This window comes from Hoplias malabaricus, chromosome 7 (genome assembly GCF_029633855.1).
Source record: "Hoplias malabaricus isolate fHopMal1 chromosome 7, fHopMal1.hap1, whole genome shotgun sequence".
In the NCBI taxonomy this organism is placed as follows: Eukaryota; Metazoa; Chordata; class Actinopteri; order Characiformes; family Erythrinidae; genus Hoplias; species Hoplias malabaricus.
Window position 1 is genome coordinate 23,946,444 of NC_089806.1, and position 16,804 is coordinate 23,963,247.

General features: G+C 36.7%; 1 protein-coding gene across 3 annotated transcripts; it reads right to left on the reverse strand.

Annotated features, from left to right (window-relative positions):
• Positions 1 to 113: 113 nt before the first annotated feature.
• Positions 114 to 11,154, reverse strand: LOC136702819 (cytochrome P450 2J3-like). 3 transcript variants are annotated; one of them, XM_066677956.1, is made up of 11 exons: positions 11,048 to 11,154; positions 8,187 to 8,428; positions 7,550 to 7,643; positions 7,201 to 7,363; positions 5,416 to 5,565; positions 4,895 to 5,052; positions 4,612 to 4,788; positions 4,348 to 4,489; positions 2,094 to 2,281; positions 1,345 to 1,486; positions 114 to 1,001 (listed from the first exon to the last, which is right to left on the reverse strand). In XM_066677956.1, exons 4-11 carry the CDS (start codon positions 7,286 to 7,288, stop codon positions 826 to 828), a joined length of 1,221 nt encoding a protein of 406 aa, XP_066534053.1. In that variant the 5' UTR covers positions 7,289 to 7,363; positions 7,550 to 7,643; positions 8,187 to 8,428; positions 11,048 to 11,154; the 3' UTR covers positions 114 to 825. The 3 variants fall into 3 exon arrangements, with proteins under 3 accessions (XP_066534053.1, XP_066534052.1, XP_066534054.1); XM_066677955.1 differs by lacking the exons at positions 8,187 to 8,428; positions 11,048 to 11,154 and having other exon boundaries at positions 7,550 to 7,732; XM_066677957.1 differs by lacking the exons at positions 7,201 to 7,363; positions 8,187 to 8,428; positions 11,048 to 11,154 and having other exon boundaries at positions 7,550 to 7,585.
• Between the last annotated feature and the right edge of the window lie 5,650 nt (positions 11,155 to 16,804).

Sequence of the window (16,804 nt, forward strand, 5' to 3'; positions counted from 1 at the left end):
AATCCACTGAAGGGTTCTTGGCCCCCAACTTCAATCTGACCATAAAGTAAGAATTATATACAAAAGAGCACACAAATAAATAACCAAGGAATATTTTTATAAACACAGCTGTTTTATTAAATGTAATATCAAATACTGAATATTGATTATTCATGTAATGAAATGAATTACAGTGATCTGAGTTGGATCTATGGGGTTACTGAGCCAAATTTCTGAAGGAGCAAAGTACCAAAAGTCAGATTAAACCATATTCATCTTGCACTACAAAAAATATTGTTTAATTGTTACCTTAAAATTAAGTTGAATTTAAATCACAAGTTGCCCCCACCCCCTGATTTCCACCCCTGTAGGAATCCTTGGCTGGATTAGTGTTGGTAGGTAGTGGAGGTAGTGTTGGTTAGGTCGACAGACAGGTGCCGTCTCTGAGGTTTATATAGATCCCAATGACCATGTGCAGTGACAATGACACTTTATTGAAGAAATGGCACTGTCCTTTAGATGATATGAAGTTTCTGACTCCCTAAGGTCATAAATTATCCCTGGGCATGTCCTCAAAAATGCATAAGGATGTAAACCTAGCAAAATAGTACACCTAGTCTTTTGGCAACTTCTGGCTTAATTATCCCACATTTTTTTATTTTTTATTTAAGCAACTCCCTCTCATGTCCTCTATAATCATTCAGATGAATGAAACACTTTTACACACACACACACACACACACACACACATATATATATATATATATATATATATATATACAATTATTTTTGCACTCATATAATTTTGCATATACCACAGATCAATATCTACCCACTCTCTGAATCTCAGCGAGGGGTCACACAGACACGATAGGGGCAGGGGGTATTTGTAAATCCCAGCTGGCCTTCCAGACTCAACTCCTCTCCTGGGGCAGGTGAGAATGTAAAGCGTTGTAGCAGAGAAGTGATAAACAAGAAGAGCTCCATTCGTGCCAACTGCTCTCCAAGACACACCCTCCTACCTGTGGAACAGTGAGTGCAAATGACAGACAAATGTTTTTCACAGAATCTATACACAAACTGGTGTATACCTACGAGTTGACCTAGCCTACCCAGTCTGTTATAGGGAATTCTCTGCGTGTGACTTAAAGCACGCCCACACTCTTCTACCTGACTGGTCTGCATACATTTCAGAGCTGAAGACAATCCAATACCCTGGCCACTCTGATGCCCCACCTCCAGACCCAATAAATTTGATTGCGTAAGACTAGAGCGATTCAAATTTTTACAGAAATGTACACATACATAAATACTACTTTGTTGATTATTTGGTTGGCTTATAAGGCTCTTAAAGTGGGAGTTCACCTGCTGAAAACGGCATAAAGGCATCTCTCTTGCAGAAATGTCCATGTTCATCAAGGAAGTGGCCTGGGTTAAAGGTGTCTGGTGTTTCCCATACATTCTTGTCAAATAGAACAGATGAGAGGCTTGTAGTCACAGATGTGCCCTATTAATTAATAAACAAAAGGATAGTTCTTTAGACACAACACTACACAGAATGCCTAAAACCACTGCTCACTCAGTGTAGAATCACTTTAACACATAATCAAGTGGAATTATTTGGTCATACACAACTGAAAATATTATATATAGAAACATTTGCACTTCAAATTACCAAGTAACAATTATTTCTAAAATTGTCTGTGATCTTCAGCATTGCGCTAGCATAAAGCTAACATTGCAATTTATTTTCTTACTTACAGTGGGTTTAATATTACTCAAGGCAGGTCTAACTTAATGCCATATGAATTTGAGTCATTTAGTAAATGCCTCAGATGAAACCCTAATACTGAGTACACCATAAGGAAGAATATTTTGGTAGCCTTCTCGCTTCTTGTTAAGTCTGATAAAGTTTTGTCCATTGCAACCTCCATCATTTGTTAAATTAATATAAATTAGTATTTTTTGTACAGGAAGATAGGAGTGTGTGCAATCAATATTTTAACATCCAAACTTTATGAAACTTTAATTTTTAAAATGCAATTTAGAGCAAACCACTGCTTCCAGATACTTTTGCTCTTTATCTTAGCAGTTTTTCCCCAAATAACACAAACCTTTGGTATGAAGTACCCTCCCAGTGTGGTATCTTGAGAGGCTCTTTTAGGGAAACCCAGAGGCACAACATTGCCAATCCGCTGAGTCTCATGTACGACTGCTTCTGTGTAGGGCATGTTGGGTCTGTCGTCCAAGCAGGGCTGGCGAATCTGTCCAATCACTCTGTCAATTTCAGCCTGTAATCTTCCTAAAGAGATTAAAAATCTTTAGTTTACACTGTGAAAATGTGTAAAAAGTGTTCCTTGGATAAGTGCCACAACAAATTATACATTTTTGAAACCGTGATGTGAGTGTGATGGATATTTCTAAAGATGATTCATATAATATAACATTTAAGGAAACAAATGTTTTTTTTATTATTATTTTGGAGCCATGTGTCCTAACCAACAAGTGAGAGGAATGTGTTATCAAATGAACATAGATTACATTGATTTGATGTATATAATATAGTAAAAGAAACATTTGAATAAACAAAAACTGTCTGTCTTTAAAGAGGAATCCCACTGATTATTCAAAACCTTTGCATAATTATACAGTTCAGATATAAAGTCATTAAGAAGGGTCTAAGGTGAATGCTTGATTTCACAGATATGTACAGAATAAAGACTCTTGATTGTGGTGGTGATAGGAATCAGATATTAGAAAAATGTAATGACCAAAGGTGGGTAGAGTAGCCAAATATTGTACTCAAGTAAGATTACTGTTACTTTAGAATAATATGACTGAAGTAAAAGTAAAAAGTAGTCACCTAAATAATTACTTGAGTAAGAGTAAAATTATGTGAAAAACATTAAGTAAAAAAAACTACTCAAGTACTGAGTAACCTCTTTGTTTAATAATCAGGTCAAATAATAATACACTGCATAACGCACAAAAATATAAAACTGCAATGAACAAATTCAGAGCTGGGGAATATTTCTTAAACAACTAAAACAATGATAAATTAAATCTTTACACAGTAACAAATTAAATTCAGCCATATTAACTTAATAATAAAACAATGGGCTCAATAGGTAGGTTACAAAGAATAAGAACAAGAAGAGTAAAAAACAAAAAGGCAGTCTATACATACGTTTATGTAAACCATAAAGTGTGTGTGTGTGTGTGTGTGTGTGTAGTTTTGTGTATTTACATGTTCACTAACTAGGCAGAGATTACAAAGAATAACAAGAAGAACAAGTTATTTATGTCTGAACATAAACCATAAACTCTGTGTCTGTTTGTGTGTGTACAATTTATCCAAACAGTAAATGTAACGGAGTACATGTAGTGCATTACTACCCACCTCTGGTAATTAATTAAATCTAACTCTAAAACAGAAAACTAACATGTTATAAATATATCAGAGAAGCTTCAGAATATTTAGAACTAAATTAGATTTCTCAGTGTGTTCTCCCAGTGTCCATCTGGTTGTCCCTGGGGGCTCCGGTTTCCTCCACGGTCCAAAAATACACACAGTGGTCGGTGGATTGGCTACTCAATAGTGTCCATAAGTGTGAGTGAATATGTGAGTGTGTGTCACTCCATGGTGTGTTCCCACCATATGCTCAATGATTCCGGACCCACCGCGACCCTGAACTAGATAAGCGTTACAGACAATGAATGAATGAATATATTTCTTAAAATCATTATATGGTTAACAGGTCTTTGTAAGCTGCGACGTAGTGAAACTGTACAGCCTTGTGGTCATGGGAGAGGGGCCCCACTGAAAGAAGACACAGGACTCACAAAGACAAAAAAACAGGACAAAAAATGTATTTAAAGACTCTAACTGACTCAAACTGACTCAAAAATATGCCGTGGTCCTCTTAGCCCTGCAGCTAATATTCACCAACCACCCAGAGCTAGCAGTAATCAGCCTGCTGACACAAAAAGCTCCGATTGCAAAGCCTCCAGATTCCACCCTAGTTAATTAGAGTTTTCTCCTGAGCACACAAAAGAAAAATGAGAGAACCCTTCCTTCTGGTCTGGCCCCACCCCTTTCTCTAACAGTGACTAACCAACATAAACCAATAAATTCACATCAATTCTGCCTTTGCGTTTTGTCATGATTGACAAGCTTCTGGCCAATCAGTCCCTACTTGACACGCTCGGAACCACGTGTGAGCAGGTACTGAAAAAGAACCCACTTCTATGTTCCAGGTACCAAATTGGCCTAATGGAAAAGCAAAAAAGTTGAATAGAGCCAAGTCAAATCTAATCCTTATTGATGTAGTTAAGTGCACATTGATTTGAACTCAATTTTATACTTACTCTGCATTTCTGGGTATTTCATTAAGTAGAGCAAAGCCCAGCGTATTGTAGAGGCTATGGTTTCTGTCCCTGCCTCCAACATGTCCATCAAAATAAACACTAATGTGTCAGATCTGAAGCCAGCTTGAGGATCACTCTTCTTCTATAAAATTTATGCAGAAAAGTACCACATTTTGTATATGAGTTTGATTCTTTAACAAAATTTCAAGTTCCACTGACTTTTCAGATTTGAAATGGAAAAAAAATGTGTTTTCTTTAACTTACCTTCTCCATTTCTACCAGGTAAGCATCAATGTAGTCTCGTGGATCTGAGGGGTCCCAGTTCTGCTTGTGCTTTTTGATCTCTTCTTTCATAAAATCAATTATCTGAGAGTAATCAGAAAACATCTGCTGGTGTTCACCAGGAATGTAATCAAAGATGCGCGGGAATAGGTTGTATAACTGCAGAAAATCACAAATGAAACAATCAACATTATGTGAACATTATGGCTAATTATGCTGCAAAATTTATGATAATGCCAAGATTTATGAAAAATTCTTTACGTACATGAGCTTTAGTAGAACCTGCCAGAAATATAGCTTCAATGTCCAAGCGAAGAATGTTAAGAAACTGTTCATCATGATAGTCAAAACGATGCCCAAACATCATAGCACAGATTATGTTTGAAACAGCAGAGTACACATAGAATTGGGGATTAAATGGACCTGTATGTAAAAACAAACATCATAATTTTTGTCAAGGTTTTTATGAAGGCTGAATGATAGACTGTATTCAGTCACATTTCCAATTACAGTGTATAAAGACTCATATTACATGTATTCTCATGCTAATTCTAGATGCTAATAGTGTCTGTTATGGACAATGTAGATAAAGTGTCTGTTACGGACAACATAGGTATTACATTTCTTGCACTGTGAAACATGAAAAATTCTAAAAAAATAAAATAAAAACAGATTTCTGTGTAATATTCAATGTTTTTGTCTCAATGTAATTTTTTACAAAGTGCCTTTTTTATCATTTTAAATTGGCAGTTGGATTTTCTTTCACCAAAGACAATGACCACTTACCCTTTACCTCTTTGAAAGTGTCGCAAAGACAGAGGCACTCCTGTTGGATACTCAGCTCAAGATCCTTTCTTGCCTCACCAAAGTAGCGCAAGTGGGAGATGAGAAATTTTCTCTGTGACTTCCACATATACCCATTACTCAACGACACACCTTTTCAGCACAAGAGAAGGTAAAATATAGTTAGTTTGTAAGTGCTAAATAGTTTGATTTAAATAGGAATGTTTTGTGTATCCTTGTGTATCCTTATATATATATATATCATACATTTATTAAAACCACAATCATCACAAATATATAATGATATTTGAATGATATTTTATATATTTTTCTAATTAAACCACTATCTAGCAAAGAAAATTTGAAGATTTTAGGAACAGAATTTTACTTGGATTTTTTTTTCAGCATTTATTTAGTTAGAATAGTGCCTCTCTCACTGCTCCCAGGGCTTTTTTATGGCCAAGCTTTTTAGAGGAGAAGGCCTGGGAGCTGTGAGAGATAGTGTTGCTTTAAAGGGTCCAGACTCCCTGCAGGTTGGACTGCATGGCTTGTGTGAGTTAGGCATGATGACGTTCTCTTGAGGACAGTAAAGCCCTATGTTGAACATCAAGTTCATTTTCAGTAATTATTTTGTGTGTGTGTGTGTGCAAATCATTTGTGCTGGACCTTGAATTTAAGGTGAATAAAATTTTCTCCTTCAACTTGCATATGCTATGTATACACAGATCGGCCATAACATTATGACCACCTCCTTGTTTCTACACTCACTGTCCATTCTCCCAGCTTCACTGACCATAAAGGAACACTATGTAGTTTTAAGGATATTATGCATGAACAAAGGACCATATATGCACATGTTATTAAGTGGACATCATGTATGAATGCCTAACTGTTCTGGGTCTCTACATATAGTTTCTGAGTCCTTGGGAATGGAATGTTAGATACAGCTCTCTCTCTCCATTCCATACAGATAGGTTACTTTAAACAACGGTCATATGCTTTGACCCTGTTTGAACAGATAAGGTACTTAAAAATTTCAGCAGCACAACTGTGGCTGTACCAGAGCAACACAAACTAACCCACCAGTACGTCAGTATCACTTCAGTGCTGAGTATGATGAAGAAGATTTCCAGCAGACACGTCTTGAGTTGTAAATATAAATTTATTACACAAAAGAACAGCGTCTTTACAAGCTCAAAAGAACCTGGAGAGAGAATGCCGATCTCATTCTTCTCTCTCTCTTTAGTCCAAAATTCCTACTTATATAGGCCTTATATAGGTGCATACTTCATACTGCACCACACATTTTCAATTGAAGAATGACTCTCCAATTGAAAATGTGTGGTGCAGTATGAAGCGCAAAATATGACAATGGAAACCCCAGACTGTTGAGCAACTGAAGTTGTACATCAAGCTAGAATGGGAAAGAATTCCACCTACAAAGCATCAAAAATTAGTGTCCTCAGTTCCCAATGCTTACTGAGTGTTGTTAAAAGAAAAGGTGATAACACAGTGGTAAACATGCCTGTCCCAACTTTTTCAGAATTTGTGGCAGGTCTCAAATTCAAAATGAGTGAACATTTGAAAAAAAAAAATCAATAAAGTTTATCTGTTTGAACATTAAATATCTTGTCTTTGAAGTGTATTCAATTGTATGTAGGTTGAAAAGGATTTGCAAATCATTGCATTGTTTTTATTTATGTTTTACACAACGTCCCAACTTCATTGGAATTGGGGTTATATATATATAATAATAAATTATATAATGATTTAATGATTTGCACTTACTCCGGCCTTTATAGAGTTTATCAAACAGTGGGATGACCGGACGGTCAGCAAAGCTGTCCAGTTGAGTCACCAGAGCTTCTTTCACCATTTTGTATCCAGAAATGAATACAATTTTATCACTGCCCCATCGAACACTAAACACATCTCCATACTTTTTGGAGAGCTGGAACACAATTATAATTTCCTTAATCAACCGTATTTGTTATATATATATATATATATATATATATATATATATATATATATATATATATATATATATATATATATATATATATATATATACTTACATACATACATAAAATGTTTCATTATAAGCACCATTTTACAATACATGTATTTATCTCACCTTGTCTACGGTTTTGTGGTCTACTCCAGTGAAGACATTTCCAATGAAAGGTGGGCGCCAGGGACCAGGTGGGAAATTAGTTGGATTCTTGTTCCTAATGATGTCAATGAGTAAAATGAAAAGAAACAGGCATAACAGCCAGGTCTTAAAATCAAAGTATTCCAGTAAGTCGTGCAAGAACATGGCTGGAGCTTGAGAAGATCTAACCGAGTTCCTATATATAGGGTGTGTGTTTGTATCTTTCTGTTCTTTGTGTGAGTGTGCGTGTGTGCTTATGTAAGTCTCAGAATGAACTCAATAACTTGTTTAACATACACGCTTGTTCACTTTTCCCAAGAACCAAAATGGTAAGACGGTTAAATTTTGGTCATATTTATCACTAGCACGAATAGAAAACCATTTTTTCAAAGATCACCTGTAACTTATTTCATACAAGGTTTATCACTGAATATTTATATTATAGAATATTTCTTGCCATAATCATAACTCAGTTAGACATTTATGTCTTGAAACATCAGTTCATTAATCTTTTGAAAGGGGACTCTTATCAAAGAGTTTTCATATCAGGAAAATATTTCAAATTCTATTTAAGCCCCCTATCTAATTTAATGAGAGCAATTCCATCCTGAATAAATACCGAATAACTTCATTCCTTTCTTGAAGGCAGCCGTGGCCTTGAGGTTAGGAGAAGTGAGCTTGAGGCCGGAGGGTCCCTGGTTCCAATTCCTGGGACGGGCAAGGAAAAATGCACTCACGGCTGAAGTTCCTTTGAGCAAAGCACCTAACCCCCAAACTGCTCCCCGGGCGCCGAGGTGGATGGCAGCCCCAGTTGTGTGTGTTCACTGCCACGGATTGGTCAAATGCATAGAAGCAATTTCCCTAAGGAGATCAATAAAGTTGTTTCAGATTTGAAATTAGAGTGCAGCTTATTTCCTCATGTCTCAGAATGATCATTCACTCATCTTCATCCTGTTCAGGGTCGTGGTGGGTCCGCAGCCTACCTGGAATTACTGGGATCAATGCAATAACACACCCACACAGAAACTGTGAACACACCAAAATCCTCACAGACAGTGATTCAAATCGAGGTTTAAATGCACAACCCTGGAACTGTGTGGCAATGATTCTGCATGCAGCATTACTAGGCTGGCCTTCTCTGCAAGATGAAAGCTTTAAATGCTGTATATGTTCTGTTCTGAACAGTCAAATTTACTTTTTACTGAATCATTTCAAGGTGGCATGGTGGTGTAACAGGAAGTGTCACTGTCACACAGCTCCAGTGTCCTTTAAGCCCTGCTCTGGGTGACTGTCTGAATCGTTTCATGGCAGAATGTATCGCCACAAATTAAAATATATTCTCTTGTGACCTTGTAGGAAGATTGTATGTTTGAACAATGAAACTTGTATCAGCAAATGTTTACGTGATTTAGATTCTCTAGAATCTCAGTTGTATATCGTAGCTGTCTAATCAAAAATACGTCTCTCCATTTTTGTCAATTTTTAGTTTACTACATCATTTGAACACAGCAGCTTTCCTTCACATTGTGTAAAAAATTCCTGTGGAATGGGCCATTAGAAATGCTCCAAAATAAGTATTTACTTTCACTTCCATTGAAAGTTAAGAACGTTTTTCCTTCTCCTACAAAGTTTCTATTTTGGGATATTTTTAATTGGACAGCGACAATATTCAGGAACATCAATTTGCTTCTGGGGACCTGTACCTAGACTGTATTACTCTAATGACAGGTGCACACTGACCTTTCTAATATCACAGTTCCTCAATGTCACTTGTGTATGAATAATTATATATTATTAAACAACTTATGGGACTGCATTTGTACATTTGAAATAAGATTCCTTATGTGATAAATGAATTGGGGACAATTACATGTACATAGTGCTTTTCTAGGCACAGTGTTTTTGTATTCTTTGGAACAATAGGGAATTACTCCAAATAAAATAAATGACACTGATGATGTTGTGCATGTGATGTTCATGAGCACTGCACTAACAATGTTTGTGGACTATGATGTTTGTACCTCACTGAGTATTCTGGTCAAACAAAATATTTAAACAGAGTGGTCAATGCAACGTGACTATGGGAGTGACTGGGACAAAGGGGTGTGATTATATAAGACAGATCCAAATTAACCCAAAGGTTCAAAAGAAATTATGTATTTACTGGCTTATTTTACTTATCAATATCTTTATATTGCTTTAATATGAGTTATTCCATACAACTGATGTGGTTTTGTTAAAGTGATAGTGATTTTCAGAAATTGTTGGTATTTTTGTGTGTGTAAAATATTTATGCAAGATCTTGAGTTGAACCTAAAACTATTAGCTAATTTTTCTTAGATTCTCCATACATCCTACACAATACAAGGCAGATAGTGCGTATGCTACGTATACATAGATCAGCCATAACATTATGGCGACTTCCTTGTTTCTACACTCACTGCCCATTCTCAGTCCATCTGTTGCTCGGCATATTTTGTTTGCGTCCTTTCACCCTGTTCTTCAAAAGGTCAGGAACCTCATAGGAGCACCACAGAGCAGGTATGATTTGGATGGTGGATCATTCTGTGCTGCATTGACACTGATGTGGTGGTAGTATGTTAGTGTGTGTCGTTCTGGTATGAGTGGATAATAGGACGCAGCAGTGCTGCTGGTCTTCTCACTGTCCACTCTTTTTTTGTGTGTCCACAGTAGCTATTATGTCACTGCACAGTTTGTGTCTGTCATATTTTAGTCCTTTGACAGTGGACACCAGACACTGTCGGCTGGATATTTTTGGAATATTCCACCACCACGTGTCAGTATCATGACTGCACGAATGATTATCTTACGTTATAATTATCTTATAACAAAATCTTATACCTATTTTGTGCTTGGATTCAACAGATAACATATTGTTATGTTCATGCAATATATGACACTACAAATACATATAACATCCATAATAATTTTATGCATAATGAGACATATGTCATACATAAATAAACAATATATATTAACTTTATATATTGTCTACCAACACATTGTGAGATTTTGCAAAGTTTCATAAAGGATGAGAAAACACCTTGTTGTATACTGTACATGTAATTCACTCTCAAAGTACCCTGATTTTACACTAAATTAAAATCCTGGCCTCCAGCTAGACATTTCAACACACCCAAACATTCTTTTAAGTCTCATGTAGCTTCTTATACTACAGTTAAACCTTAACATAATGAGAAAGATAATATATAACAGTATAAAACAAGAGTGAAAATTGTAAGTAGTGATCGACCGATATATCGGCATTAATTAATCAGCATTTTTATATAATCCGTATCGGCCAATATATGAGTGCAAGAGGCCGATGTTTACACAACGCACACAGGCAATGCTGTGAGCAGCTCCGTCTTTCTGACTGTTAGAGCGCCCCTTGCATCCGTTTTTGCCACCTTACACACAGATATTGAGCGCACAAGTACAGGCGTACAAGCCTCCAACCTGTAGCTGCATGCTGTCTCATCTGAGAAAATGGTAAGAATTATTCTTTCTTCTTCAGCTCTCAGTATTTGTTTATAACTGTTCTTTGTAACATACACTCAATAATCTGCTGTTGATAGTTGTAACCTAGATACCCAGCGTTATTTAGCCTCTTATTTCGCTCATTGGTTGCCGGCGCCTAAAAAATCACATGGTCATATCCGTCAGTATATCTCAAGTACTACAGGTCCAAAGTCGACAGTCAATGTACCAAATTAAAGCTTAAAGTCACTGCTTTTTTCATTTTATATATAATCTCACTCGATAAATAAGTATTTTTGGTGGAAATACACCTTGCCCGAAAATTGTTATGAAAACTTTTTCACAGCACCATATTTGAGTCAATGTGTACATATCACACACCAATCGAACGGGCAGACACTCGGGACCACGAGGATATACGCTAAACTGCAGGACTAAGGAATTAAAGCCGAAAAAATAAGATATCCCAAACTACTTATGAGGTTTCTTCCTCATCAATGAAAAAAATTGCTTCCCAAAGCCTGAAGAGCCCACAAGCGGCTCACACACAAAGTTTGCATCGCTTACCTTAGATTGTCCCCTTCAAAACGAGACTAAATTTGAGTCTCTCCGTCAAACTGTTGTAAAAAAAAAATAAATAAAATTCAGGTAGTATAAAAAAACTGAACACTTTATTTTTCAAAACACTTAGGCGTAAAAAACTCTTCAAAAAGTAACCAAAAAGTACCATATTCATTAATTCATTGTCTGAATTATTGGGTGCAAGGCAGGAACACACCCTGGAGGGGGCGTCAATCCTTCACAGGGCGACACGCACTCACATTCACACCTATGGACACTTGAGTCTCCAATCCACATACCAACTTGTGTTTTTGGACCGTGGGAGGAAACCAGAGCACCCAGGGGAAAAAGTCCCACACGTAAAAGTAAAATATTTTTTTAAAAAAATGTATATTTACAAAATATGACTTTCCCAAAAAATATGTCAGATTCCCCTTCTTATATGTGTATTATACAAATATAGGCATAAAAGTATTTTTAAACAAATATTTCAATAAATGATTATTGTAAAAATAATTAAATGTATTATGTATTTAATGTATAAAATATTTTATTTTGTACATGTGAACAAAATAAATATTTTGCACTGTTAATGTACAATACACTATAGGATAGTTTTAATAGATGTATACTTTTCAGTCCAAGTCCTTTTATGTACTGTTAAGTGGCTGGAACATGAACAGTATTGAGTCAAAATATGTACACTTTCAGCAATCAGTTATGAAATTAAAATATTTTACTACTACTTGTCCAACAAATGTTTTACAAATATTTTTAAAAATTGTTTGGACACAGAGATAAATAATAAAAAAAAGCGAATCCAGCGATCCAGGCCCCTCCTGTTCCCGTGAAGGAAGATATCAAGGCTGCTCCTGTTCCAGTGACTGTGGCCCCGGCCGCTTCTGTTCACGTCCCTAGATTGGCCCCAAGGACTTCGGGGCCGATTCACAGAACAGTGCCCAGGCTGGCATCTCGGACATTGCCAGAGACTTTTGCCAGTCCTTGGCACTCACCCATGTTATGTTCCTTTGTCTGTTCCTGTTTTTGTCCCCGTCAGTGCTCAAGTCTATCCCCATGGCTGTCCTGGTCCCTGTTCGCCTGCCTAGTCCAGTTCCCAGTTTAATGAAGTGTCTTGTTTTGTCTTGTCTCTTGCATGCCTCAGTGAGGTATGCTTTAAGAGGGGAGTTATGTAACAGTTTTGTATTTCTTGTTTGTGCTCCCCTTGTCATGTGACGGTTCCCCCTCGTGTCTGCTTCCCGCTTGTTCCCTGGTCACGTGATACCCTTCCCTTGTGTTTTCTAGTGTCATGTGTCTGTGTCCAGGTGTTTCTTGTTTGAGTTGTTGTCATATAGTCCTGTTCAATGACTTGCCATGTTATATCTGGTTCTGTTTGATGCCTTGTGTTTAGCCCCTGTGTTCAAGTTCACTGTCTTATATTAAAATCTCCTGCACTTACCTCCTTCCCTTCTCCTTGTACCTGTTCCTTCTGACCTTACCCCCCACCAGAGACAGCACCGTGACAAAGAGCAGAAGAGAGCCAAATGCCCAGCAGAGAGGATTATGTCAGAGATTTAAGTGTGTGCAAAATGTAACTAGAAACAAAGTGCAAAGATAAGCAAATTACTTAAAACCTATATTTAATTTCAAATAGTACAAAGATTACATTCTAAATTTTGAAATTGATAGTTTGTTCTTTGAAACATGTTAGGTCATTTTGAATTTGATGCCAGCAACATGTTCCAAAAAAAGTTAGGACAGGGGTTTATCAGTGTGTTGCATCATCTCTTATTTTAATCACAGGCTGTAAGCATCTAGGAACTGAGGAGACTAGTTGTGGTAGTTCTGAAATTGAACTGCTTTCTGATTCTTGCATGTTATAGGATTTCAGCTACACATTTCATAATGCGTCAGTTGATTTCAGTGGGTATTGGATTTGTTTAGCTCCCAGACCATTTACTAAGCAGTCATGCACGCAGAATGTGGATTGGCCTTGTCTTACAAACAAGGCTTTTCCCAGAAATCAATGCCTGGATGGCAGCATGCTGCTTCAAAACTTGTCATTCAGCATTAACGTGTCTTCATAAATGTGCAAGTCACCCATGCGATGTGCACTAATGCATCCTCATACCATCATGGACACTGGCATTTGAACTGTTTTTATAACAAGCCACTCCTCATCTGCCCCTCTGGGCTGACCTGTTACCAGTTAACATTTAAATACCACTTGCACCCTCGTGGCCCTCGTTTTATGCATGTTCACCTATAAGTGCAAGACATTAAGGTGTGCTAATTCTTTTATTTTCCTCAACAAGGGTGTTCGCGAGTGCCCCCTATGTGCAGTTGATGCTCCTCTCCTGTAAGCCCGAAGCAGATGACATTTTCATGAAGGCAATCACTCATGTTCTACTACAAGCCTGTGGCATTCCTTGCAGAAACATCAAAACCAATGTGATTTGAGTCATGTTATTAAATATTTACTAGATGCAAGTTCCTTTATATTTTATAAAATACAAGTAATCATTGATAAAACAACAGGACATTGCTGGTAACCCACTATTTATGCAGAAATATTTACATGTCTTTGTAAAACTTGATCAATAAATGATGCTCTATGTTATGGTGGTCACAGTCTGAGCAAATTCACTCTTTGGCGTTTCCTTCAATAAATCTAGATATTTCATGTAAGGTTTTATGTAAAAGGCTGTAAAAAAGCAGAAAGGTAAAAGCTTGTGGGTCATACACTCCAAATAAAATAAATAATTTCAACAGCTTTAACATATTTAAGTGTTTAATAGAACACTATAAAGTTAAGCCCAGTTTGGCTAGAAACGTTGTGCTTCATATTTAAGCTCTGTGTGTGGTGGAAGAGAAGGAACAGCACTATCCTCCTCCCTCAATCCATGGCTGAGGGGCCCTTGAGCAAGGCACTGAACCCACAACTGCTCCCTTGGGCACCGGGGATGGCTGGTACGTTCACAGCCCCTACTACACTACTAAGACACATTACGTTGTACAATGCACATTTATTATTACTATTACTATTTATTATATGTAAACACCCGAAGGGTGCAAGTGTCCCATTCTGTTCTTAACACTCCAACCCCTTGCACACTTGAAACCTTGCGCCTCTTCCACTTACCTTTCAACAACCTCATCAAACGTCCTCAAACTGCACACGTCCAGAAAGGCCTAAGGGCTTAAGGCATGAATTGGGATTGGGGTAACATTGAATTTTACAGAACAAATTTTCAGCCTGAATTTAACCATCTCAAATCCTGGAAAGGAAATCTTAAAGTGAAATTAAGAGACTGAAATAATATTCACCGAATAATAAATGTATTTTTTTAATTCTTTAAAAAAAAATTTAATATTAACTTTGAATATAAGTTTTACAATGGTGGGCCAGAGCATGAGCAGTTGCAGCTAAACTGTCATACTAGCTAGCCATTTTAAAACAAATATTCATGTCAGTGGGGCTTTACTATCATACAAGCACTATCAAATGATACCAGTTTCAGTTTCAAACATTCCCTTGGTTTCAGTGTGTGTCCCTCCTACGTCTGTTGTCTACAAGGTGGAAGGAAATTATATTTTAAGTGCACCAAATACAGAATAACACTAGCTCTCTGTTTAATGTAGATCAAGGATGTTCACCTCAGATCTACTTTTCCCCTGAGTGAGAATGAAGAAGTGTGTGTGCTCATGTAAATGTGTTAACAAAATACTTATTTAACATGTCAAGAGCAAGCAGATGAAAACAACATAGGTGTGATTTTTCAATCTGAAATTAATAACACATACCATGAGTTAATCTTGTGGTCAACCATCACAATTATGTCACATGTAGTTGCTTCTTGTAAAAATAAAATTAAACTTAATATGGGAAACTAGGGTCAGTATATGACATTTTAGGTAATGTTGTAGCCACCTAAATATAACAATAAGTAGGATATTTTGATAGACTAAACATACTATCCAGAAAATGTTTTCAACATAAATATAAGCAGAATATATGTTTAGCTTAAAATAAGGGCAAAAATAATGACATTTTTTGTGATAAAAAAAAGTTAAGCAAATAATACAGTAATCTAAGATTATATAATGCACCGAGAATGATCATGAAAGCCTGCCTGTGGGCTCCTTCATATCAATATGTCAAAAGCGCCTGTAGCTTCTAGTGTCAAATTATAAAAGTTTCGCTGCTACTTTTTTGTTAGTGTTTCACCAGAAAATAGCAGCTACAGGGCAAGAACAAATGTATTGAAAAACTATTTAATAACATTCTCTATTTAAAACAAGATGTAACTTTGTCAGTAACTGTTACAATTATTTTGTTAAAACGTTACTGTAGCTATAACCCTACCTTGATATACCAGAGTTATCTGACAAGAGACAAAAAATAAAACATAATCAAACAAATATAACAGCCAAAATATTAATTAAATTGATTGTGTCCATAATTAAATAATATTCAGAGAAGTGTTTCGCGTACTTCCAGAGTTTGTGAAGGTTAATTTATCGATGGCACGGCTGAAGAGTCCGTCTGGTACGCAGCTCGCGCCATCTGCTCCCTGACGAGTAACGGCACAGGTTTAACCACGCGCACGCGCAGGGGCATTCAGCAATCTTCCTATCATTTAATTGAGACTACCCTATACAGACAGACAGACAGACACACACACACACACACACACACCTGTCCAAGAGCTAAAATAAAATTTTATTAATGTTAGAAAAGCTTGAAGTTTTAGCATAAATTGTTCTTGGTTTGGGTTGTTTATTCACCAGTATTTTTCAGATAATGTTTTCAAAGTTAACAAATATTGCTACAATTTTATACGTAGCAACATAACATTTTAACGTGTGTATATATATATATATATATATATATATATATATATATATATATATATATATATATATATATCCATCCATCCATCCATTATCTGTAACCGCTTGTCCAATTTAGGGTCGCGGGGGGTCCAGAGCCTACCTGGAATCATCGGGCGCAAGGCGGGATTATATATATATATATATATATGGTGCAGTCACACAGCTCCAGGGGCCTGTACGTTGTGGGTTCGATTCCCGCTCTGGTTTCCTCCCACAGTCCTAAAAGACACGTTGGTAGGTGGATTGGCGACTCAAGGGTGTATTCCCGCCTTGCGCCCAATG